Source organism: Henckelia pumila, chromosome 3, assembly GCF_033568475.1.
Source record: "Henckelia pumila isolate YLH828 chromosome 3, ASM3356847v2, whole genome shotgun sequence".
NCBI lineage: Eukaryota > Viridiplantae > Streptophyta > Magnoliopsida > Lamiales > Gesneriaceae > Henckelia > Henckelia pumila.
The window spans coordinates 24,014,158-24,041,462 of record NC_133122.1 but is presented as its reverse complement, the minus strand read 5'-3'; the positions used below and the strand labels follow the sequence as shown (position 1 = coordinate 24,041,462).

General features: G+C 33.0%; 1 protein-coding gene and 1 long non-coding RNA gene across 2 annotated transcripts; one reads left to right on the top strand and one right to left on the bottom strand.

Annotated features, from left to right (window-relative positions):
• Positions 1-1,040: 1,040 nt before the first annotated feature.
• Positions 1,041-17,630, bottom strand: LOC140891959 (uncharacterized). Its single transcript, XM_073300678.1, has 6 exons — positions 16,959-17,630; positions 5,290-5,799; positions 4,869-5,018; positions 3,504-3,599; positions 2,377-2,813; positions 1,041-1,833 (listed from the first exon to the last, which is right to left on the bottom strand). The coding sequence occupies exons 1-6, from the start codon at positions 17,377-17,379 to the stop codon at positions 1,216-1,218; spliced, it is 2,232 nt and encodes a 743-aa protein (XP_073156779.1). The 5' UTR covers positions 17,380-17,630; the 3' UTR covers positions 1,041-1,215.
• On the top strand, positions 15,440-27,305 carry LOC140891960 (uncharacterized). The gene is made up of 3 exons (XR_012152681.1): positions 15,440-15,683; positions 26,573-26,783; positions 27,170-27,305. It is a non-coding gene; the product is annotated as an uncharacterized lncRNA (long non-coding RNA).

Below are 27,305 nucleotides of genomic sequence, written 5' to 3'. Positions count from 1 at the left end.
TTTTATAGGTGAAATTATTGTTTTGTGCATTTTAATAATAGGATAAAACTAAAGTGAAAGTTATAGAATTAAATAGAGGCCATTAAAATAGAATTTATAGATGAAATTATTGTGTTGTGCATTTTACATCTTTGTCCCTATCTTTTTTTTGTAATTTTACAAATATAACCCCCATTATTATCCTCTTTATATAGAATAAAAAGGTAAATATGTATATACACAATGTAAAACTTTGCCCCTATATTCATACTTTTATAGTAGTAATAGATTCACAATGCAAAAACTTTGCCCACCATTCATACTTTTATAGTAGAAGAAATAGATTGACAGTAACATGCCTTGTTAATATTTACACATTAATATTTGAATACTTTCTTATCTATTTTGCAGAAGAGGTACAGATGGGAAGAATCGATTGACTCAGATACCAAGTTGCAGCTCTGTCAAGTTGCTTCATCCCCGGAGACAAATCAAATGAGCAAATACATCTAAGAGCAGAACTTGCTACACCATTGCAGCAACTTCGAGACAGTGTCAAAACAATAGCAGAGGTTTTTTGAGCTATGATCTGAACTCTGTTTTTCATTATTGCATTGAAAATTTGTGGCAATCAATTAATGCTTTTAAGAGATAAAATTTTAAATTTAAATATAATAATAGGTGAAAAAGATATTATTGTCACAAAAAATGTTATATTACCAAAACATCCTCAAAATTTACCCAAAATTACAAAAAGAAAGTTCATTTTAGCTGGTCAGATTCTAGCCATTTAGCATCATCTTAACTTTATTACATGAAATTTAATTTACATACAAAATGAAGGATGAAGCAAAAACACATTTCTAGTTTTGAGGAAACTAAAACCCACGAGACGAGGGTCCAAATACCAATTATGATGTGAGGAAATGAAAAAAAAAATAGCTAATTTTATCCTTGGTCTATTTGATCAGCTAGCTTTTATTACAGTCAAAAGACTCAAAACTTATGCTACCTAACAAGCAGTTGCCAAGCAAATAAAGATATTAAAAGTTTGCCACAACTCGAAATCCTGTTTATATCCGTCCGTATAGAAAATTTTCAATGGATTACATCCTTCCAATTATTAAAATCAATCCGTAGAAAGTTAATTCCATGCATGGGAACAGACACACAATTACTTTTAAATACATAAAATTAATGTGAGAATCGAAGGAATGGTTTTCTTGTTTCTTGTTTCTAATATAGTTTGCGAGAGCTCTTGATCTTCCGAAAAATTCCTGGCGCATATGTTGAATGCATTGCAGCTATGAGGAGGGGGAATTGCGAGAACACGAAGGATGCCACGGGGAAGAAAGCCAATACGGCCACTGGTATCAGAAACAACTTAGATTTGTGTCTCAGTGTGATATATATAGCTGAACTAAAGGCAACCATCATGGATATAATAGAAGTGAAGAGGGTTAGCAAGCCGATGCATAATCTCGTCGGTAAATCATACAAAAAATCTTCTTCTGCGTAACGAGAAGTGAGGATGGATAGGAACATGAGCAGGGATGTGGCGGATGAGAACAAAGAAACAGAGTCTGATATGGCAAAAATAATGAACCAAGCGTTTTTCACGAAAATCGGTATGCCATTTTCATTACGAACTCCACCCGGCACTGTAAAGGGTGCAGCAAACACGACTGTAGCAATCAATGCAGCAGCAATGGTACATGATGTTGCAGTGTCTTTCATCCATTTCTCCCCTTGTGATTTCAACTCTTGGTGCTTCTCGGTAAACAACATCTGAGGAGTTTTTCCTTCTTTGTTTGGCGATGTCCTACGAGAAGGGGTGACAAATTTTTCCATTTCCTATACCAATGGTGATGAATTTGTCAGCACAAAAAAAAAAAAAAAAAAAAATGTGTGCTACATAAGGTAGCAAACCATGCATTAGGGAAAAGACTACCCTCAAATTAAAATTTTATTAGGATTAGCTATAAAACTAATTTGGTCTACTTGGATGATTAAATTAAAATGCGTGGAAGATTAATTTAAAATGGTGTGATGGATGTTGAGAAAACTGCAATTTTGATCCTATGTCTTTGTCATTTTGTGATTTTGGTCCTCTATGTTTTCATATTTCAGTTTTAGTCCTGCATGTTCCCATTTTTGGCAATTTCGGTTCTTTTTCTTCGAAAATGCTAATGTGACACTGTACACGTCAGCTCCACTTCAGCACTGCATTGATGCCACATCAGCGCAACATCGGAAAAAGAACTAAAATTGCCAAAAAAATAAAGATACGAGACTAAAACTAAAATCTAAAAATGTAGAGGACCGAAATCACAAAGTGACAAACATACAAGACCAAAAAAGCAATTTTTCCGATGGATGTATTATATATATATGTACCTTAAACCAATGTAGTTCACGTTGCATTTGTAAAGCTGCACCAGAAACAAGATTGAGCTTATGAGTAGGGGCTTGTTCTCCACACATGTGCATATAATTGTTATCGTAGGAGTCGATGCAGTCGTAAAAAAAATGTTTTCCCTCCTTCATCTGATGGAGGAGATTGAAAACATTTTCTGAGCGTGCTCTTGCGGCGACATGAAATATAGTGACTTCAGTTTTTGTGTCTGTAGTGTTAATAGCAGTCGGGAACATATCTAAAATCACCTCCACAACCTCGCGGATGTTATTTTGTGCAGCCAAAGATAAGGCCCTTCCATAGATAGCTGAAGCCTCACTAGAAGGCAAACGTTCTAGGGCCTTACACAGGCGTTTAATGAGTTCAAGTGCTTGTTGATGCATTACTTTCTTATCTTTGATCCTCTTCACAAAAGGAACTGTAACATATTGGCAAAAGGTAGTGGGTGAGAACGTACTTGGTGAAAAAAAAATACTAGAATAGAAAATGTGATACCCCTATTTCAAATAGAAAAAATGAAAGATTTAAAATGAGTTTATAATGAGTTACAATGTACTACAATGGACTTCTATAGCAACTTGAGTTAATCATTTTCGTAAAACGATGACGAATACGAAGTAGTTGCTATAGGTACCCATTGTACAGTCGTCCAAGCGCGGGCCTGAGCCTGGGGCGTGACAGATAAAACATTCAAATTACTCGACTAAGAAAGTAAACTGACCAGCAACATTATCAAGATTGGAAAATGTTAAAGTTAAATAACAAAAAATGTGATGTTCACCATTTTCACAAGAATTTCTTACATGGCTCATAAGTACAAAACATTATTGACATGGTCAACACTTCGACAAATTTTTTTTCTTAAAAATTAATTAAACGTGGAAAGCGAGCAAAAATATTGCACTAATATCTAAATTTGACAATATTCTTGGGACCACAATGGAGCCAACTCTCAATCTAATTAGGAGAATTGCGCTAGTGCATCTTTCAACCGTGAAAATGATATGATTGATAAACAGGAGTTAAGTAAACATTAGCTATCATTCGAAGTTGAAACAAAAAATTAACCAAAAAAAAAAAAAAACTTGCAAAGAAAGTAGACACATACTTTTATAAAAAACCTCAAACCAGCGGAATTTCGTGGTCGATCCATCCTTGGAAAGCAAATTCTCAGTGGCATTAGTTGTCGAGGGCAAAGAAATACCTTGAAAATATAAAAGAGAAAGTAAAAAAAAAAAACATTTATCAAACTTAAGGGGGATAGATTTAATTCAGTCATTAATTCACAATATTCTCTCTAATGAGGCATATGATTATTTGTAGGGAAAATTGCATATATCACCCCTGTGAAATCGCGTGTTTGCTGATAACCCCCTATGAATTTTTTTTGAGCTAGAAGCCCCCTATGATTCTAAATCTGTAGCATACACTCCCTTCTGGCTAAAAAATGACTAAAATGCCCTTAATGTTATAATACAATTTAATATTAAAATATATTTCGTGTATGACAAATATTATGATAAAATAATTATATATAATTTTTATAGTTATTTAAATAAAATTTGATTATTTTACTCAATTAAATATAGAATTATAAAACAAAATTAATTTAATTATTTATTTAAGTAAGGGTATTTTTGTCAATTTTTAACTGGAAAGGGTGTGTATGCTACAAATTTTGAATCACTGGGGGTTTTAACTTAAAAAAATTTCATAAGGAGTTCTTAGCAAATTCGGGATTTCACAGAGGTGATATATGCAATTTCCCCTTATTTGTATATATAATGCTTTAGTGGGGGAAAGCAAAGAAAAATATAGCTAATTTCTAGTTGATCAAAGTTGTGTCTCATTGCATCAACTTTTTTTAATTTGTTTTTAGTCATATTTCATCGCAATACCCCACAAATAATAACATAAATTACTGAAGTGACATCTGATATTGATATGACATAAAAAATTATTAAATATATGTCTAGTATACCGTCAAAACTCCAGTGAAGTATATGGGACGTCGAGGATGAAAACCAATATGCATTAAAACTCAACTTTGATATATAAGTTGTACAAATTAGATGACTAAATTGACTATTTTCAACGTGAACACGAGTCGAATCCAGATTACCTAAAGTTGCGTTTGGATGAAGTATTTCAAATTCATGGATTCAAATGTATTTTTGTTGTTTAGAGAAGTAACACCATAAACATCAAATCTACTTCTTTTATGTTTACATAGTAATTCATGATAATTGTGATGTATTTTAAGTTCATCCAATAAAGTGGTCATTTGGATCCATTTTAATTTATCTAATTAACTAACATGTAAATAACTAAGTTATGAATTTAAAATTTCTCTATGTTTAATTATTAACACTAAAATACTAATCGAAATCCATGAATTTGAAATATTTTTATCCAAGCACAACCTAAAAGTTCTTAATTAAAATATGGAAAAAGGGTAAAAAGAAAAACTTACTGGAGTATATCCATTTGTTCAACCAACTGAAATTCGCTCCACTTTCGAACACAGAAGCTGACCTTGCTAACTCATACAATGCATCAGTACCAGATTGATTTTTCAATTTTGCCAAGTCCGGGTACTTTTGCACCAAATATAGGGCCACATCTGCCATTAAGTAAATTAATTATTATAAATACATTTACTCATTTAATTAATAATATATATACACAGACAATGTGATTGTGGGGTCTGTCTATGATGCCCTTAGGGTTGGCTACCCAAGGGCAGATCAATGGCCCATATTGAACTGCAGATCAAATCAATTGATCTGCACATCATCTGAGACCGTTGATTTTGGCAGACCGTTTGCGAGCATAGAATTTTCCGTGATTGTCAATATATAAATCAACGACTTTTATAATAATTAAATACTCACCAATGTATTGAGAAACTATGACTCCCAATAATAGAGAAGCTCCCAGCGGTCCAACAAAAGGGCTTCTATCAGATCTTGGCTCATCCGCAGCATGTATCTCGTGGATGCCTATCAAATAATCGAGCATCCCTTTATGGCAATAAGTCGCGGCTATATGAACTGGTAAATAATCCTGTTTATTTTTAATATATATCAATTCGGGATTTCTAGCTAGTAACATGGCCGCAGTTTCTCTATTTCCGATCATTGCAGCCCGGTGTAAAGCAGTGTTCCCGTATGAGTTTTTTATCGCCAGTGCCTCATCCGGCATTGAATCTAACAGCTCTTTCACAAAGTCATTCGACTTTTTACCTACAGTCACGGCCACCAGCAAAGCTGTCTCATCAATTTCGCTGATAATGGTCTTTCTTGCCCCCTCATCTTCGTCCAGCAGTTTCCTTGCTTTACCCCAATCGGCTCTTGTTATGGCCCTACGCAACGACAAGTACCTGGTGTAATCCTTATTATAACCTGCAAATTCGAACAAGCTAATTAAGCTAGTATATTATATGTCCAAGCGGCAGGTCATTCAAGAGTTCACATCTCAATACATATGTATAATTAATATTATAGGGTTGACATGACAAATCATAGGTCGTTAAATCTTTTGTTAGGGTAATAACCTTAATTAGGTAGGTTGAACATGCCAATAATGAAATGAAACTAAATCGTGCATGCATCGAAATGGATATATATTGAATAAACACAATATTTGTTCGATTCTTGATAAATCATTGGGCATATATATGAATGATTGTGTATCGTGGACTTGCATGTAAAGCCTAATTGAAAGTAATCCATGAAAGTTTCGGGTTATTAGAACTTTGATATATATATTTGAAAATAACAATTTCCTTTATGCGACTTTTCTATGTGGTTGTTGTTAGAGTAGATGCCCTGTAAGCCAAATGTTGGTCAGGAATTTTATTGACTCAAGTGTAATAACAATCTTTATTTTAATATAATTAATTTTTTATTTGACATTTTCTTTATCTTTATACTAATGCAAGTTGCATAGATAAAGACCTTAAATATACTATAGTAAGATATGAGGTTGTACATGTGATGGCAATCATGAAACACATATTATTAATTACTATATATTCTAAATCAAGTTCCTAGCCGATTGAGCCGTCCAAAATAAGGATAAGGATCGCTCGAGCTCAAGACTAGAATCTGTGATGATGTGTACCACGTTTCATTGGTATGGACATAGAGATGTTCAATCATACAGATTGGTGCTCATACGATGAGTTCACTGAACTACCCTCCCTCGGACTTCCCAAGTGGTTATCATTCATCGAGTGGATAAGTCCGTGGTTATGGTTGTACACTATTAGTCCTTATGACCCGAAACAACACTGAGGCTCTACATGCTAGGACTTTACTTTGACTCGTTCACCGACTCCATGAGGGTCGTCAGGTGGCGAGGTTGGGTACAGTTGCGACGTGTAGGAGCCAGTGCATTGTAGTCGGGGATTCACCGCTCACCTATGGGTGTGGATATCCTATGTGATAAAATGAGATAATAGTGCATGGAATCTCTGGCCAGAGTGTAAGATGTGTAGTAGAGTAAAGTGTTTACCAAGTTACACATGCGATGCCACTATGTATTTTCAAAGACATCACATCGTTATCGAAATTCACATGCAACCCTCGATGAACCAATGGTTGCAGTTTCGATCGGGATATATGAGATGAAGGGACTGTACTGTACGTTAACCATAATCGACTGGTTCTTGCAGGCACTATCAGTGATACCTAGGGAATCATGGGGCGATGCTACTTAACGCTCTTACCATGATTTGATGGGTTAAATCAGAAATGAGTTCTAACATTTTATGATCAAGGAGTTGAACCATTGAGGGTTACACAAGTACTGGTTTTCCTGTTCCCGTTGAGATAATAAATTCAAAGAGTTGAATTTATGTTAAAAAAATTTGACTGGATCGATAGATAAACTTTATAAATGGTTTATAAAGGCTAAATTTTGAGAGCAAAATTAATTAAAAGGGTTTTAATTAATTTTTCCGAGTTGGATTTGGATTTAAGAACTCACACAATATATATATAAATTCATATATATATATATATATATATAGATATATATAATATATATATTTATGGACGTGGGACCTTATGTTTATAAAAATATATTATATTATTATGATTTTTTTTTAAAAAAAAAGGGGGAGTAAATGAGTTGTCTCCCAGACAAGTCATTTACTCCACCCCAATCAATATTTCTTATTGATTGGGGGTGAGGCAATATAGATAGTAAAAGCTATCAGAAGAAAAAAAAAGGCGAGACTACTGCTTTTTTCTTCGGCTTCAACTTTCTGCTCTCTTCGGCCGGTCATCTTCTTTTCTCTTCGTTAAATTTCTTCTTCTTTTAAGTGGGAATTAGAAGAGGAACAGGAAATTCGGTCGTGGACCTGATTTGAAGAAAGGAGGAAAAATTCAGTTGATTGTTCGTAGGGATTTACAACAAGAGCTATTTTCGAAATTGTTTCGAAATAGTTGGAGTCATCATCAATCTATTTAGATTGATAGGTAAAATTTTTGAAACATCCTACGCACATTTATTTAAACCATACGAGTGTCCAAGAAAATTTTGAACGTCAAAATTAAATTTAAACTTTCGCTGCATTTTGGGCACGATAGAGATTCGAGATCCAACAATGGTATCAGAGCCAAGTTCTTTATATCGTATGGTTTATTTCATGTTGCGTATTTTTAATTTCTAACTGCATAAGAAAATATTTCAAAATCGCTACACCATAAAATTTATTTTTATAGAATTTAAAATATATATATAGATATATGTATGTATATATATATTACGATATATATATATGTACGTATATAGATATATATTATAAAATATATAGATATATGTATGTATATATATATTACGATATATATATATATGTACGTATATAGATATATATTATAATAATATATATATGGATATATATTATTATTATCTTATATATGTATAGATATGTGTATATATTTATTATGATATATATACATATATAGATATATATATATATATATATATATTGTTATTATATATATTATTATATATAGATATGTGTATATATATGCATTATGATATGTATATATAAACATATATAGATATATACATATATATAATAAAATAATAATAGTAATCATGCTTTGCATTTAATGCAAAGAATGATTGCCGAAATAGCAATTGGGCAATTGCCCAATTGCTGACTGTTCGAATTATTCGGGCAGTGTTCGGTCAATAGGTGTAGGGGTGAGTCTGAAAATGTTTCGGGCAACCTTACACATATACATATTTTTCGAAAAGAGTTTCGGATCCGATGCGATTTTATAAAATATTTTTTATGAAATAAATAATTAGAATGTGATTTTAATTATTTATAGTAAAAGGGTTTTACAAGAAAATCAATTATTATTGAATTAATTAGAAAATAAATAAAGGAGTTTATTTAATTTTTTAATTTATTTAATAATTGTGGCGGTTAGTGATAAAATTACAAGATACATGAAATTGATGAGTTATATAATATGTGATATTATATGCATGATGGATGATCGAGAGCCATGACCAATGTGCTAGGTGTATGTTAGGATATTTTTCATGTCTCAACTTGTATAATTTTATTTGATAAAATTAAAGTGAGCCTGGTTTATGGCTCGTTCCCACCCTTTGATATGTATCCATTATGTGTCATGGCTATTTAAATGTAAATATTTGTAATAGTGGGAGATCAAGATTGGAAGATGGTGGGCCCGATGATCAAGATGACAACATGCAAAATATTGGAAGCTTATGTAATAAGTTGCATTTGCATCCCTGCATTTACCTAGGATTTGGACCTTGATCCATGTTTGGCTCGCATGGATCAAATAGTATTGGCAATCGATCATCCTTATTTAATTGTCATATTATGATATATGCGATATATAGTAATATGCATGTATGTATATTATTCGATAATATAGTTGCATGAATCCGACAAACATACAAAATCATGGCACACGTTTTTAAATAAAATGATGAGACAATTTCAAAATTAAAATCCCTCATTTTGAATATGATTCAAAATTTATATCAAGCCATAAAAGTAAAAATTAAAAGAGTTTAATTTATTCTTGTCTTCCATCAACGGTGTTTGCATGATGAACGCTACCCGCGGTCAGTGTCTGGCTCATATTATTGGGGAGACTTGGACGCCGGAAAGCTGTGACTTTCACTGACATAGGTGATGTGAATTGGGTGGAACTCCCATGACTTCGGCTCATATTATTGAGGGAACTCATGGCGACCGTCTACTACGATTCAACATTGATGGGTCAGCTTGACACTCGAAGATAAACGACGTCATATTATTGGGTCCTTATCAAGAGTGAGACGAAACACGTAGAGGTTGCATAGGGATGCAATTGGGCTCTACCTTTTAGAAATTATGATTGGCTGATATTATTCGGGATCATAGTTGTCTAGATTGGACTCTACGTGCTCACTAAGGAAATACGATTTCCCGTTTTTATCAGAGGGTGGTGAAAATGTCAAAATAGTGGGAGGAAATTTATAAAATTAAAGTCCATATTTTATATCTTATAATTATTTTAAAATTATTAGTAACGATTATCTGTTTTCAATTTCAGTATGTTTAAGATGTCGACACGCAATCCACTTTCTGCTATTCTCGAACAAAACAAGCTAACCGGACCTAATTATCAAGACTGGCTAAGAAATCTAAAGATTGTTCTAAACTCTGAAAGGATTGCGTATGTGCTTGAAAAGAAGCCACCGAAGGAAGCAGCTCCTAACATCAGTGAGACTGAGTTAGCCAAGTTTGAAAAATGGTGGGACCATGATCTCCAAGCTAAGAGCTACATCCTGGCTTCTATGTCGAATGAACTGCAAAGGCGGTTCGAGGATGCTGCGAATGCTGCTGACATTCACTTTCATCTGAAAGAGTTATACAGTGTTCAAACTCGATCAGAAAGACACGCAACTGTGAAAGAACTCATGACTACACGCTTGCGAGAAGGGGCTTCAGTCCATGAGCATGGTGTTAGGATGATTGGGTTAGTTGAGAAATTAGTGAAACTCGATGTGGTTATGCCTCATGAGCTCTCGACTGATATTCTCTTGTTGTCTTTACCTTCTTCGTTCGACGGATTTGTGGTTAATTTTAATATGAACAAGATAGAGGCCACCCTTGAAGAGTTGGTCAATATGCTTGTTAATTATGAGGCCACAATCAAGAAAGAAAAGCCTGTTCTGCTTTTGGGCTCGTCGTCTGGGACGAAAAAGGGAGCCCAAAACAAGGAAAAGAAGCGTTCTGCCCCTGCAGTTAAGAACAAGCCTAATAAGAAGCCATACAAGAAACCTGCTCAAGGGCCCAAAAGGCCAAATAAATCAGAACAAGTCTGTTTTCATTGCAACAAGCCTGGACATTGGAGGCGTAATTGCACTGAATATCTTGCCCAGAAGCGTTCTAGCCATGGTATGTTTTATATTGAAATTAATATCTCAATGAATTCTTCTTCTTGGGTATTGGATACTGGATGTGGTTCTCATCTATGCAATGATTTGCAGGTGATGACAAGAAGCAAGAAACTTAGAGAAGGTGAGACCTTTCTAAGACTTGGAAATGGAGCAAGGGTTGCTGCCAAGGCCAAAGGAGATCTTATTTTAATATTAAACAATGATTTTAAGTTGCTTTTGAGAGATGTTTTGTATTTGGTTAAAAATAATATTTCTATTTCTATGCTTGATAGAGATGGTTATTCTTGTATTTTTGCAAAAGGTGTTTGCACTATATATAAGAATGAATGTTTGATTGGAACTGGTGAATTACAAAATGATCTCTATAACTTAAAATTAAAAGATATTCCATTAAACAATGTCCAAACAATAACAACAAACAAAAGAAGACAAGATAGTCAAAACCCTGCACATATATGGCACGCTAGACTAGGTCATATTTTTCAAAGAAGGATGCACAAGTTAGTGGGAGGGGGCATGTTCGACATGTCAGATATAAACTCTCTACCTACTTGTAAATCTTGTCTGAAAGGAAAAATGATCAAGACTCCCTTTAATGAGAATGTAGAACGTACACATGGTCTTTTGGATTTGATCCACACAAACATATGTGGCCCGCTAAATGTTAGCACTAAATATGGGCAGTCCTACTTCATTACCTTTACTGATGATTTTTCGAGGTATGGATATGTGTATTTGATGAAATACAAGTCTGAAGCATTTGAAAAGTTCAAAGAATTCAGATGTGAAGTAGAGAAACAATTGGGTAAAAGTATTAAAACACTCCGATCTGATCGAGGTGGAGAATACTTGAGTACTGAATTTTTGGGCTATTTTAAAGAGAATGATATTCTCTCACAGTGAACGCTACCAGGAACACCACAATTGAATGGTGTTTCTGAACGTCGAAATCGAACTTTGATGGACATGGTTCGATCTATGATGGGATTCACTAAATTGCCTAGATCGTTTTGGGGATTTGCGCTTGAAACTGCGGCAATGTTGTTGAATAATGTCCATACAAAGGCAGTGGATAAAACACCATATGAGATATGGATGGGAAAGGTTCCCAAATATTCTTATCTGAGAATATGGGGATGTCCTGCTTACGTGAAGCAGACAGTGGAAGACAAATTGGATAGTAGATCTATTTTGTGCTACTTCGTGGGATGTCCAAAGAACTCTGTTGGATATTATTTCTATCATCCAAAAGAAACAAATGTGTTTGTTTCTAGAAATTTCACCTTCTTGGAGAAGAAGTTTCTATTATATAGAAAAGGCAAAATGATAGAACTCGAGGAAATTCGAGATACACCCACGACTGTAGAAGTTGAACCCAATCTCCAACAGCAAGTAGTTGAATCACACATACCTAGAAGGTCTGAATAATAATCAGACCGCCTGCAAGATATACGCTTCTTCATGAACAAGGCCATGATGAGCCTAGCGATGGATGTGATCCACGAAACTTCAAAGAAGCAATATCTGATGCTAAATCATCTAAATGGCTTGAAGCTATGCAGTCCGAAATAGACTCCATGTATTCGAACCAAGTATGGACTTTAGTAGATCCACCTGAGGGAATTGTTCCCATAGGATGCAAATGGATTTACAAGAGAAAACTTGGGGCGGATGGGAAGGTATTGACCTTCAAAGCAAGACTAGTGGCAAAAGGCTATAATCAAAGACAAGGAGTTGACTATGAGGAAACCTTTTCACCAGTTGCTATGTTCAAGTCAATTAGAATATTGCTAGCCATAGCTGCATGGTATGACTATGAAATATGGCAGATGGATGTGAAAACAGCATTCCTCAATTGAGACATTAAAGAAGAAATCTATATGTCTCAACCCGAGGGTTTCACATCAGTGGGAAGTGAGCATAAGGTATGCAAACTTCAGAGATCGATCTACGGTCTCAAGCAGACATCTAGGAGTTGGAATCTCAGATTTGATAACACTATCAAAGATTTTGGTTTTGTTAAAAATCCTGAGGAACCATGTGTGTACAAGAAAGTTAGTGGGAATGCAGTGACATTTCTAGTACTTTATGTTGATGATATCATCCTCATTGGGAATGATATAGGATTATTGCAATCAAATAAAGTATGGTTAGCAAGTAAATTCTCCATGAAAGACATGGGTGAAGCATCCTATGTATTGGGAATACAAATCTATAGAGATAGATCGAAAAGGATGTTGGGGCTCACCCAAGTCACGTATATTGATACCATACTTAAAAGATTCTCTATGGAAGAGTCCAAGAGAGGATACTTACCAATGTGTCATGATGTTACTCTATCTAAATCAATGTGCCCTAAGATTGATGAAGAGATAGAGATGATGACACATGTTCCCTATGCATTAGCAATTGGTAGTATCATGTATGGTATGATATCAACGCGTCCTGATATAGCATATGCACTGAGTGTTGCAAGCAGATATCAGGCTAACCCTGGTCCATTGCATTGGAAAGTCGTGAAAGATATTCTTAAGTACTTAAGAAGGACTAAGAATTTGTTCATGGTTTATGGGGGTGGAGAATTAAAATTGGAAGGCTATACTGATTCTAGCTTCCAATGTGACGTGGATGATTCGAAATCGACTTCTGGTTTTGTATTCATACTTAATGGTGCTGTTGTCTCTTGAAAGAGTTCCAAGCAAGAAACAGTTGCGGATTCCACCACTGAGGCCGAATACATAGCAACATCTGCTGCAGCCAAAGAGGCAGTTTGGATGAGGAATTTTGTCCAAGAGTTGGGCGTTATTCCAAATGGAGTTGATCCAGTCCCGGTGTACTGTGACAACACTGGTGCCATTGCTCAGGCAAAGGAACCAAGGTCTCATCAGCGATCCAAACACATACTGAGGAAATTCCACATCATTCGGGAGATTGTGGGAAGAGGAGACATATCAATCGAGAGAGTTGCCTCTATAGATAATGTTGCTGATCCACTAACAAAGCCCTTGCCAGGACCATTGTTTGAGAAGCATCGCGAAACAATGAGATTAAAACTAATGAGTAGTTGGCTTTAGGGCAAGTGGGAGATTGTTAGAGTAGATGCCCTGTAAGCCAAATGTTGGTCAGGGATTTTATTGACTCAAGTGTAATAACAATCTTTATTTTAATATAATTAATCTTTTATTTGGCATTTTCTTTATCTGTATACTCATGCAAGTTGCATAGATAAAGACCTTGAATATACTATAGTAAGATATGAGGTTGTACATGCAATGACAATCATGAAACCCATATTATTAATTACTGTATATTCTAAATCAAGTTCCTAGTCGATTGAGCCGTCCAAAATAAGGATAAGGATCGCTCGAGCTCGAGACTAGAATCTGTGATGATGTGTACCACGTTTCATTGGTATGGACATAGAGATGTTCAATCATACAGATTGGTGCTCATACGATGAGTTCATTGAACTACCCTCCCTCGGACTTCCCAAGTGGTTATCATTCATCGAGTGGATAAGTCCGTGATTATGATTTTACACCATTAGTCCTTACGACCCGGAACAACACTGAGGCTCTACATGCTAGGACTTTACTTTGACTTGTTTACCGACTCCATGAGGGTCATCAGGTGGCGAGGTTGGGTACAGTTGCGATACATGTAGGAGCCAGTGCATTGTAGTCGGGGATTCACCGCTCACCTATGGGTGTGGATATCCTATGTGATAAAATGAGATAATAGTGCATGGAATCTCTGGCCAGAGTGTAAGATGTGTAGTAGAGTAAAGTGTTTACCAAGTTACACATGCGATGCCACTATGTATTCTCAAAGACATCACATCGTTATCGAAATTCACATGCAACCCTCGATGAACCAATGGTTGCAGTTTCGATCGGGATATATGAGATGAAGGGACTGTACTGTACGTTAACCATAATCGACTAGTTCTTGCAGGCATTATCAGTGATACCTAGGGAATCATGGAGCGGTGCTACTTAACGCTCTTACCATGATTCGATGGGTTAAATCAGAAATGAGTTCTGACATTTTATGATCAAGGAGTTGATGCATAGAATGAGGCTAATAAGGGTAAGCCTGGACCCACAGCTAGCTGTATCCCTGAACCATTGAGGGTTACACAAGTACTGGTTTTCCTGTTCCCGTTGAGATAATAAATTCAAAGAGTTGAATTTATGTTAAACAAATTTGACTGGATCGATAGATAAACTTTATAAATGGTTTATAAAGGCTTGTAGAAATTTTGAGAGCAAAATTAATTAAAAGGATTTAATTAATTTTTCCGAGTTGGACTTGGATTTAAGAACTCACACAATATATATATAAATGCATATATATAGATATATATATATATATACGATATATATATATACGATATATATATATGGATATATATAATATATATATATATATATTTATGAACGTGGGACCTTATGTTTATAATAATATATTATATTATTATGATTTTTTTTTTTTAAAAAAGGGCAACTCATTTACTCAATCCCAATCAATATTTCATATTGATTGGGGGTGAGACAATATAGATAGTAGAAGCTATCGGAAGAAAAAAAAGGCGAGACTACTACTTTTCTCTTCGGCTTCAACTTTCTGCTCTCTTCGGCCAGTCATCTTCTTTTATCTTCGTTAAATTTCTTCTTCTTTTAAGTGGGAATTAGAAGAGGAACAGGAAATTCGGTCGTGGACCTGATTTGAAGAAAGGAGGAAAAATCCAGTTGATTGTTCATAGGGATTTACAACAAGAGCTATTTTCGAAATTGTTTCGAAATAGTTGGAGCCATCATCAATCTATTTGGATTGATAGGTAAAATTTTTGAAACATCCTACGTACATTTATTTAAACCATACGAGTGTCCAAGAAAATTTTGAACGTCAAAATTAAATTTAAACTTCCGCTGCGTTTTGGGCACGATAGAGATCCGAGATCCAACATTTGTAATTTATACTCAATAACTATCCTAGTCATTGGACAAAAATACAATTTCATAAATAAATTTATTATTTACTACTTTTTTTAATAAATATTATTTACTACTTATAACTAATGTTTCATATTTATTTTTTAAACTTAAAAATAATTAAAATGTAAATTTATTTTGGATTTAGTAAAAACGAGGTAACAATCTGAAGAAAATTGAATATGTAAAGAATCAAGAAAACCAAACCTTATAGTTTTCCCCTCCACTATCGTCATTTTTTTTAAACAAATTGAATGGAAGGAAAACAAATGAAAAAATGGACGAGTTGAACATGTAGAAAGAGAGGGAAAAAGAAAAGGAGTAAAAATGAAACATAAAAAATATTGTTTTCCTCCCACAACGAAGTAGGAAAACAAAAGGCCAAAACAAGAAAGAGAGAACAAAATAGCCAAAAAAATGAGAAAATAAAAGAATTAGAATATATATATATATATATATATATATATATATATATTGTTTTAATTTAGGGTGTGAGTGATCCATGAGCGTCAGCCCATATTGTAATAAAAAACCAAGTTGACACACAATTTACAGTTTTTTAATTTTTAATTAAAAAAAATGCAGATGTTGGTATGAGACTATGAGCATCTGCTTGTTTTTAAAACAAAAAGTAATAAAACACTGCCAAATTCTATATGTCTTGTGGGACCTAACATATGGGATCCGTACCCCAAGATAATACCCATCTTGGAATGTACAATCAAGGCAAGATTTGAATTGTCAACTTTTCCTCCCAAACTATTTTTAAAAAGGAAAATTGGCATCCACTTACACATTATCCCATTACTTACAAAGTTACAATCAATTTTTAAGAGTCTTTTTAAAAATAAAAATAAAAATACAACTACTACATTTGAGTTGTGCAATGGATAAACATGAAACACAAATCTGTGCAGTCGTCTTAAGTAGTGTTTGAGAGAGATTCTAAAAAACACTTCTCAGCTTTTCGTTAACAAAATTTTACAAAATACTACCTTAAAGCACACTAAAAGACTTTTGTAGGATTCAAACTTCACACACTCAATCATCAATCCCTCTTTATTATGCCATAAAAAGAAAGAAAAAAAAAAACATTCAAGTAATATATATTAATGACTTACGTGCACCATTGTCTCGCCGTGGACCATTTCTATGTGTATAAGGTTCGAGTTCCACGAAACCATCTTCATCATCCACCGTAGCATTTCGATTATTGAATATGTTTTCCAAACTCAGCCAAACTTCCCTGGAACTACCCAATCTCGCCACCGCAGCAAGCGAATCATGATCATTCGCCAACGAACCTAAAATCCATCCCTTGATAAGCCTGTCGGTTCTTCTCCAAAGTCTATGATCCTGATCCATTGATATATGTCCGTCTATGAAACCCAACAAGCCTTGGCCTTCTAACAGACAAAGCATCTGTTCTTTCCATATCTCGTAATCGTTAATGCTTCTCTCGGGATCATCTCTGTCAAAACATGGCCTCACCGTTACCAAGTCCGCGAAATTAATATTCGACGGCCATGGATAGTTCGCCATTAATGGAGATTGAACTGATATATATATATATATGTGCAAAATATAATGCTGCTTAGTTTCAATTGCTGTGCGGTTTTGATTTATCCTAATTCGTCCCCTAGCCAGCTCTATATATGCATATTATTTTATAGACCATGATTGATTAAATTGTGTCATTCTAGCTATCAGTTGAATTTTTCATACTTGACGCGATCAAACAGCGCATCATCTAATTTTTGCTAGCTCTGTATTTATTCTTATATATATTATGATTATTTAACATTCATACTGCGCTTTTATTTCCTAATACTTGTCATGTTTATATATATATATATATATATATATATATATATTAAATTACGGTTGGTTTCCTAGTAATGGTTTTCTATATATTTTATGGTCCATAGGCAGTAGTTAATTCACGTAATTGTTCATGGTGGTTGCCCATGTGATCGAAACTCTATATATATATATATATATATATATATATATATGAGTTTTGATATTATGGGCAACCACCATGGGCAACAGCTGACCTGGCACCTTGTACATCCAATCAGTGATTGTCACATCAGCTGTTGCCCATGTAGTGCCCATGGTGGTTGTCCATAATATCAAAACTCATATATATATATATATATATAATATATATATATATATATATATATATTTATATTTATATATATATATATATATAAATGTTACCCTGCACCCATACCCTATGGGTGCAGGGGAACTTGGGCGCCAGCTGAGCTGGCAGCCCAGCTGGCGCCCCATCATTTATTATTATTATTTTTTATTTTTTTAAAAAAAAATTTGGGCCCAAATTTAGGCCCAATTTATCAATCGTCTTTCTTCCTTCTCTGGAATTCATTCATCGTTCGCACATTCCCCTTTTCAAAATCGAGCCGCCAGGGTGATTTGTGGTGACGGGTGGCTGGCCGGGGTGATTCGTGGTGGTGATGGTGCTCGGACTGGCGTGGTTGGGAGTGGTCGGCAAGGCGTGGTCGGGCATGAGGTGGTCAGTCGCCTTCGGTGTCGGGATTGGGGTGTCAGCTGAGGTGGAGGTCTCGGTGGTGGTGCTAGTTGGGGCGGGGAGGAGGTGTTGGTTCAGGTGGTACCAAAGGTGTAGGTGCTGGTGTGGCGGCGGGCATGGTGCTTCAACCGGCGGAGGAGGTGCTGGTTCAGCGGCGGCTGTGGTGCTTCGACTGGTGGCAGAGGTGGAGGTGCGGGTTGGGGCGGTGGAGGAGGTGCTGGTTCAGCGGCGGGTGTGGTGCTTCGACTGGTGGCAGAGGTGGAGGTGCGGGTTGGGGCGGTGGAGGAGGTGCTGGTTCATGGGCGGCGGTGGTCGGGCTTGGAAGGGCAGCGGCGGCAGATTTGAAGATTGGAAGGGAGAGGATTGAGAAGAAGACGATTGCTTTGGGCCCATATTTTTTTAAATAAAAAATTAAAAAAAAAAATACAAATAAAAAAAAGAAAAATTATGTGGGCCCCAATTAGGCTGCCAGCTCAGCTGGCGCCCAAGCTCCCCTGCACCCTAACACTTCTCTATATATATATATATATACACAATATTAATGAGATGGAAACATTCTATCGCTATCTTTCGTTGTACGTACAGGGTAAACATCCGGACTAACTCAATATCCTGCAAACTATGCTAGTCAGGTAAACAACACTAGGTAAGCTCTGTGCGATAGGCTAGTCCAATAAAATATTGGTAGGGAAAATTAAACTCTCGAACTCTGGCGAAGTACTTACTCTACCAACTAGTACACCTCATTGAAGGCGTGGTGTAATTTATATTAAATTTCATCTGCGTGGTCAGCAAACAAATTAAATTAGTTTTTTAGATTGTTTTTATAAAAAAGTTTTTGGGTTTTTTCTTCGTAAAAATTTGATTTCTAGTGCGGGTTTTTTTATATTTAATTTTAAAAAAAGTTTAAATTACAAAAGTAATTTGAATCAAGGCGTTTGCAAATATACTGCAAAACGCCCCTGCTAACAGTGGACGCTGGAAAATTCCAGCGTCCGCTACTTTGAGCAGCGAACGCTGCCAGTCCCCATGTGCATTCCTTTTCTTCTTTTTTTTTTAAAAAAAATAATTATTTAATTAATAATATTTTATAAAAATAGTATTCATTTAGTATTAGTATAATAATTTTTTCCTAAAAATCTAAATTTTAATTTTAGTTTTTGAATTTGATGACTACGTTAATTTTTTTTAAAAATTAGTTAAAAAAATTAGATTGATTAAATAAATTTATTTTGATCAGCTATATTTATAAAAGCATTAGTTAACAATTTTTTTTTTTAAAAAAATTTTGAGAGGAAATGTTTTTTAAAATTAATTATGTAATTAATAATATTTTATAAAAGTATTATTTATTTAGTATTAGTATGATAATTTTTTCTCAAAAATCTAAATTTTAATTTTAATTTTCAAATTTGATGACCACGTTGAAATATTTTTAAAAAACCAAAAAAATTTACAGTTAAAAAAATTAGATTGATTAAATAAATTTATTTTGATCAGATATATTTAAAAAACATTAGTTAACCTAAATAACATATTTTCATTAAATTTATTTTATATTATATTTTTATAATATACTCCCTTCGTCCCATATATGTTATCTTGTTTTAGTTTTCACACAAATTAAGAAAAATTTATTGGGAAAGTAAATTTTATATAAACTTCCTATTTTATCCCTATTTAATGTATTAAAAAATGATTGCACAATTTTCAAGGTGTAGTTAATAGGGGTATATTAGTAAAAAAGTGAAAAAAAAAATTACTAAATATGGTGTATGACTATATATTTGGGACAAACAAAAAAGGAAACGTTGACAATATAAATGGGACGGATGGAATAAATTTTATTTTTAACTTAAATTTTAGTTAGCATAGTCATATATTTATTTTAATTTATTTGGATTTGTGGAGGTTCCTCGATTCTCTGGATAAACTTAGAAAAGTTAATTCAGATCTATTCGGACCAAATTGATGTAAAAATGACTATATATAGATAGTATTCAAGGACGAAAACCTAGCATTTTTGTATCAATTCGGCCCGAATAGATCTGAATTAACTCTTCTAGGTTTATCCAGAGAACCGAGGAACCTTCACAAATCCAAACGAATTAAAATAAATATATGACTATGCTAACTAAAATTTAAATTAAAAATATAATTTATATTTTAAAAATATAATATAAAATTAATAAATTTAATGAAAATATGTTATTTAAGTTAACTAATGTTTTTATAAATATATTGGATCAAAATAAATTTATTTGGTCAATCTAATGTTTTTAACTGTATATTTTTTGTTTTGCTTTTTTTTTTTTTTTAATTTTTCAACGTAGTCATAAAATTCAAAAATTAAAATTAAACTTTATATTTTTGGGAAAAAATTATTATACTAATACTAAATAAATACTATTTTTATAAAATATTATTAATTAAATAATTAATTTTTTTAAAAAAAGATAAGGAATGCACATGGGGGACTTCCAAGTCCCCCATGTTTGAGCAGAGCAGCCGACGCTGAAATTTTAAATTTCAGCGTCCGCTGTTAGTAGGGGCGTTTTGCAGTATATTTGCAAACGCCCCTGTTTCAAATTAGTTTTGTAATTTAATTTTTTTTTAATTAAATATAAAAAAAAACCCTTTCTAATGCTTTTAGTTACTGCTTACAATGCTCTAAAAAAGCTCGTATAAGCAGGGTTAACCTCGCTTAAGTTAACACTTTATAAGTTTGATTACACAAATATTTTAAACAAAAATTTTCATTTAATTTTTTCAATGAAATGTTTTTATAAATATATATATATATTTTAAAAACTTGAAATATCCATTTAACCTTAATTTTATGGTAATTTTATCCGGATTTTATTTGCGGTTTGACTTAAAATAATTAAAATTATAATAAATATTTTAAGTTATTAATATTGTTTAAATTGTAAAAGCTTGAAACTTAACCTTTAGGCTTTACGATTCGACGTATTTCATGTTTTTTAGAATTTTGATCAATTGATTGCGAAGGGTAAGCGTCTTGATGGGAGAAAATTTATGGTTTCTTGACGGGGCATAAGAATTCAAAACATTCCATGATTGTAAATTGTTTCATCCATTTCCTTTTCAAAAAGTAAACAACGAACAATTGATTTACCATTTCAAATAGGGGAAATCGCATATATTACCCGCGTGTAACCCCCCTTATGAAAGTTTTTTAAGCTAATAACTCTCTGTGATTGTATATATGTATCATGCACACCCTTTTCTGCTAAAAATAACAAAAAAATGACGAAAATACCCATGTTTAAATAAATGAAAATATTAATAAAAAATAATTATATATAAGTTTCATAGTTATTTAACTAAAATTTGATTATTTTATTCAATTAAATATAAAATTATAAAAAAATTAATTTAATTATTTTTTTAAGTAGGGGTATTTTCGTCATTTTTTAGCTGTAAAAGTTTTCTTGCTACATATCTAGAATTTCATGGGGTTATTACCTTGAAAAACTTTCATAGGGGGTTATCAGCAAACCCGGGATTTCACAAGGGTAATATATGCGATTTTCCCTTTCAAATATCTTATACTATATTTTAAAGGAGTTATTTGCACCAACCACTCCTGTGAAATATTGAAAATGCGCACTTCTCACATATGAAATATTAATAGGCATCTTCAACCCTGACCTTTTAAAAAATTAGCACACTTGCCCCTTCAGATGAGTGATTGTTGCGCACGCGCCCCTCATGCGACTGGGAAAAGATTTTGATATTTTTTGCACCAAATATCCCTGTGAAATATTAAAAATGCATATTTGACCCCTGTGAAAATAATTTTTAAATCTATTCAATCCATAATACACAATTTTTAATAAAATCCAATTATAAATATTTAGAAAAGATTATTTGTTATATTAATTTTTATTTTTTTTTATTTTAAATGCATTGTAATTAATTAATTATTTTCTAAAAAATATTATTAATTTATCCTGTTATCATTATTTTATTAAATTCATTTTGTATTTTCAACTTTTTCATTAAACATGCATTCATAAAAAAATATTTAAATAATTTCAAGTACCAAAATATTGAACTAAACTGTTAAGTTCAAACATATTGTTTTTTTCGATTTAGGACTATATCATGAACCAAATTTAAATTTTCGAGAATATGCATTGCACAATTTATAATAAATAATAAAAAAATAACATGCTTATATAATTCTAAATCAAAAAAGTAACATTCATTAACTTATAATTTGGTTCAATATTTTGGTATTTTTAGATATTTAAATCCTTATTTATGAATCATGTTTAATGGAAAAGTTGAAAACACGAAGTAATTTGATAAAATAATGATAACGAGATAAACTAATAATTTTTTTAAAAAATAAATTAATTATAAATTATAAATTAAAAATTAAAAATAGAAATAAATAAAATTAAAAATGTTTGATAGTTATCATTCACTTATCATTTTGATAATATTTTGGTACTTTTAGGTATTTAAATCTCGTTTATGAATGCATTTTTAATGGATAAGTTGGAAACAAGAAGAAAATTTAATAAAATATGATAACAAGATAAAATAATAATATTTTTTTGAAAACAATTATATAATCATAATAAATTTAAAATTAAAAATAAAATTAATAAAACGAAAAGTGTTTGATAAATATTTTATAATTAAATTTTAATAAAAATTGTGTATTATGGGTTGAATAGATTTAAAAATTATTTTTACAGGGGTCAAATATGCATTTTTAATATTTCACAGGGGTATTTGGTGCAAAAAAAAATATCAAAATCTTTGTCCAGTCGCATGAGGGGCGCGTGCTCAACAATCACTCATCTTAAGGGGCGAGTGTGCTAATTTTTTAAAAGGTCAGGGTTGAAGATACCTATTAAAATTTCATAGGGGAGAAGTGTGCATTTACAATATTTCACAGGGGTGATTGGTGAAAATAACTCTATTTTAAAGTGGAAAAATAAGTTTTTTGGTCCATTAACTTTAACTCATTTGGGTTTTGGTCCATTAACTTTTTCGATTTGAGTTTTGGTATACTAACTTTGCATTTTCAGTTTTTGGTCCAACTGCAGACGTGTCAATTTCTAATTGGTTCATGGCTGATGACGTGGACTAATCAGAAGCTGGCGTATGCAGTTGGACCAAAAAACACTAAAAATGCAAAGTTAGTGTACCAAAACCCAAATCGGAAAAGTTAATGGACCTAAACCCAAAGAGGTTAAAGTTACGGGACCAAAAAATTTATTTTCCCTTCTAAAGTCGAGCCCATGATAGGGACAAATAGTGTAATGGTCTATTTTAGAATCCATATAGTAAAGTTGAATCTAACAGAGAGGAAATAATGTCATGATTATTTTTTACAATATCTAAATACCCTTATTTTCAAATACTAAATTTTTATCCAATTAATAGAATCAACTCAACCCACATTATTGTTGATTCTGTATTTTTGGGATAAAAATCAGAAAAATTTAATTTCTAATTTTTTTTTAAAACAATGTGCTTGTGTAAAACAAATAGATTGTACAAGTATGGACACTAATACGTTCTTTTTTTATTAAGCTGTAATCCATACTTTTATGTACTATCTTATTGAATTTGAATCACCTAGAGTAGGGGTGCAAACGAATCAAATCGAGCCAAATAATGATAAATTTTAAGGCTCGAATTCGGCTTGATAAGAGTATATTCGAGTTCAAGATCAATTCGAAACTCGATAATTTTCAAATATTTTGGCTCGAGCTCGGCTCGAAATGAAGTTCGAGTTCGGCTTGAAACATTCGAACCAATTAGTGAACTATTGCTCGGATATTATGGTTCGAAAAGCTCGAAATGTTCGAAAAGGTTCAAAATGTATATATATTTATTATATAATATTTATTATATTATATTAATTAAATATTAAAGATCGCGAACTATTCGCGAACTATCGAACAGAATAATTTTGGCTCGAGCTCGACTCGAAAAAAAGTTCAAACATGTTCGAATTCGGCTCGAGTTCGATAAGCTCGAATACGAATCAAATATTTATCGAGCGAGCTCGTAAAGCTCACAAATCGGCTCGCTTCGTTTGCACACCCCTAACCTAAAGTAGTAACTAACTTTGGTGTTATGGTCAATTTTTTAAAATACCAAAAATACACCTCTAAAATTATAAAAATACTATAATATTTAAATTAATAAAAAAATCATAAAATTTATTTTAATAAATATGTGTATTTTCTTATTATACTATCGTAATTCATATCCACTTTCAAAAATTTTTATAACCAATAAAATATTTTCTTTAAAATTTTGTCCAAACTTTTGATTTCTTAAATGAATATTATACAAGCTTTTCACTTAAAATTCAAATTGAGGATAGAACTCGTGAGTCCAAGTTTAACGTTACTTATAAGCAGACACGCTTAAATATAAATTTACGAGAAATAAATTTATGAAAAATTGATAGAACACTACTCGGAAATTTTTTCCAACTCATTCCTAGGACGAAGAGTATGGTAACCTACCAATATAGTGAGGTTAATGTTTGAACTTTAATGTTTCTTGCTCAGAAAAGGCGGAGTATGGTAGGATATACTCTTAAAATGGGACCACCTATATATGTAAGTGTGAGGACGAGTGACTTCAAAGAAACATTAATTTATAAAGCCAAGATATGTGTTCCATGACCAAAACGAACACAACTCGATAAAACAATTAGAAATTAAGGGAATTCGTTGTGTAGGTACTATTGTCTAGTTTTATACAAACTACTAAGAACTTCAAGACTTTCCATGTAAACTCTCTTTTGACATCACGTGCATTCATGCATTATTTCATTTATGTGGAGGATTGTTGAAATTTTTTGTGTTCAATGAATTGAAATTAATCAAAGAAAAGTCCGAAAAAAGAAAAGAAAAAGGAATAGGGAAAAAAAGGGAGGCACAAGGACACTAACTTGAAATACCCCAACGTCCCTAGGCCCTAGCTCCTACTGCCTATGTTTGGCTTCCCCGCGCCTGTGCTACTTTTTGGGCATTCGCCCAGGCATGCGGGAGGCGCCTATGTGCCTTGTAGACTTGTAGTACTGTTTTGCGAAATAGTGCATGTTTTTTTCAAGTTTTTTAATAACCGTTCAATTAAAAAGTATCTTTTAGACATATTTTCGGTTTTGGTGAAATAAATAACAATCATCTGAATGAATTATCACTTTTTCTTTTTGTCAAAAACATCACATTTTGAGGAATTCAACATAGGAATTAAAGAAGAACACTCTACATTCATCTTGTTCATAATTTTCCTTACGAACGTAAGTTAGTTTGTCATTCTAATTTGTGAAACTTGTGATTTGGTAAAATTTTAATTTTTAAAAACAAATGACAACCCATCCCAACTCAACCCAATCCAACCCAGCCACCTCAACTCGTCTTAACTCATAATCTAAATGGACTAACCCATTTTTACCCATCCTCAATGAGTTGCTAAAATCCAACCCAACTTTTTCTTGGGGAGAGTTGGACCGAACGCAAATTGGTATCTCTAGTTTTGATCTCTTTTAATTTTAAAATTTTATCAACGAATAAATATTGGAAACTATTGGGAAACAATCATTAACTCAACTAGAAGATTTATCGAAATGTAGTGTTTAAACTGATTATAATGATTTAAAAAATTCGAATTATACAATTACTACAAGATATAAATTTTATTAAAATTACAAATGTTCGATCTTACTGTTGGTATCAAAGTCAATGTCACATGTTCGATTCTCATATATTAATTGCAAAGAGTGGAGTTTTTGATAGTAGGATTGTTGGGAAAAAAATAATTATCCTTGCAAAAAAAAAAAACGATTGAAGCATGCATGAAACTTGAGAAGCTGCAGGACTTAAAAGATTTGAACTTCCCCATAATCATTAATTATGTCTTTACTATATTATGATTTTTTCACCCTTTAGAAGAACTGTTTTGGTAATTTAAGTGTTCAGACAAATTTCCTCTTCTTCCAAAATTATAATTGCATGCATTTCTAACTAAAAAAGATCAGTAAAAATAGTAATTGATATTGTAACGCACCATTTTTATTTTAAAAGAGTTTATTTGAGTTAATCGGAGATTACAGAGTTCACGAGCCGACTTAATTTTGATCAGGGTCCTTTTTGCAAATTTTGGAAATTTCAGGGACTAAAACGCAATTTTGGAGTTTAATATATTATCTACACTTGAGACTAGTCTTCATTTCTCCTCATCTTCTCCCTTGGGCGTGAACCACCATTGAAGACGATTCTTTGAGCCTCCAAGCTTTCAGAATCCAGTCCGAGCTCGATCCAACCGTTGGAATTTATTTCTGAAGGCAGATTATCGATCACTGCAGTGAGAGCTCTGTTATATTGTAAGTTCTTCTACGATCGGATACATTCTAGTTTTTGGATGTTGTTAGAATCGTTTGATATTCGAGTATGTTGTTCTTGACAGAGTTCTGATCGTTTATTATCTGTCGGTTTTGAATTAGAGCGACGTTCGGATTTGTTATGATTTTTGGAAGCCATTTTCGAAAACTTGGATTTTGAGATTGATGGGTTTGCTTTGATATTGTTGTTTTGGGCATTGATATGAAGTTATATCGGTATTGAACTGCTGTCTGCGTTTCCGGTTTGTTCAGTTTACAGCCGTTATGCCGTCGGTTTGAGTTTTGGAGATTCCGAACCATTTTCGTATTGATTGAAGCTTTGGCTTGTGAGTGATCATTGTTGTTGATCAACTCTTGTATTCGTACAGATTCGTTGAAGTTTGTCGAGCCCTGTGTTAGCAGCATAGTTCGTCTAGAGTTGGACGACAAACGGTAAAGAGATTTCCTTAAACCGTTGTTTGTTGTTTAGGTTGTATAGTTGTTGATATAATCTTTTGTTGTAGC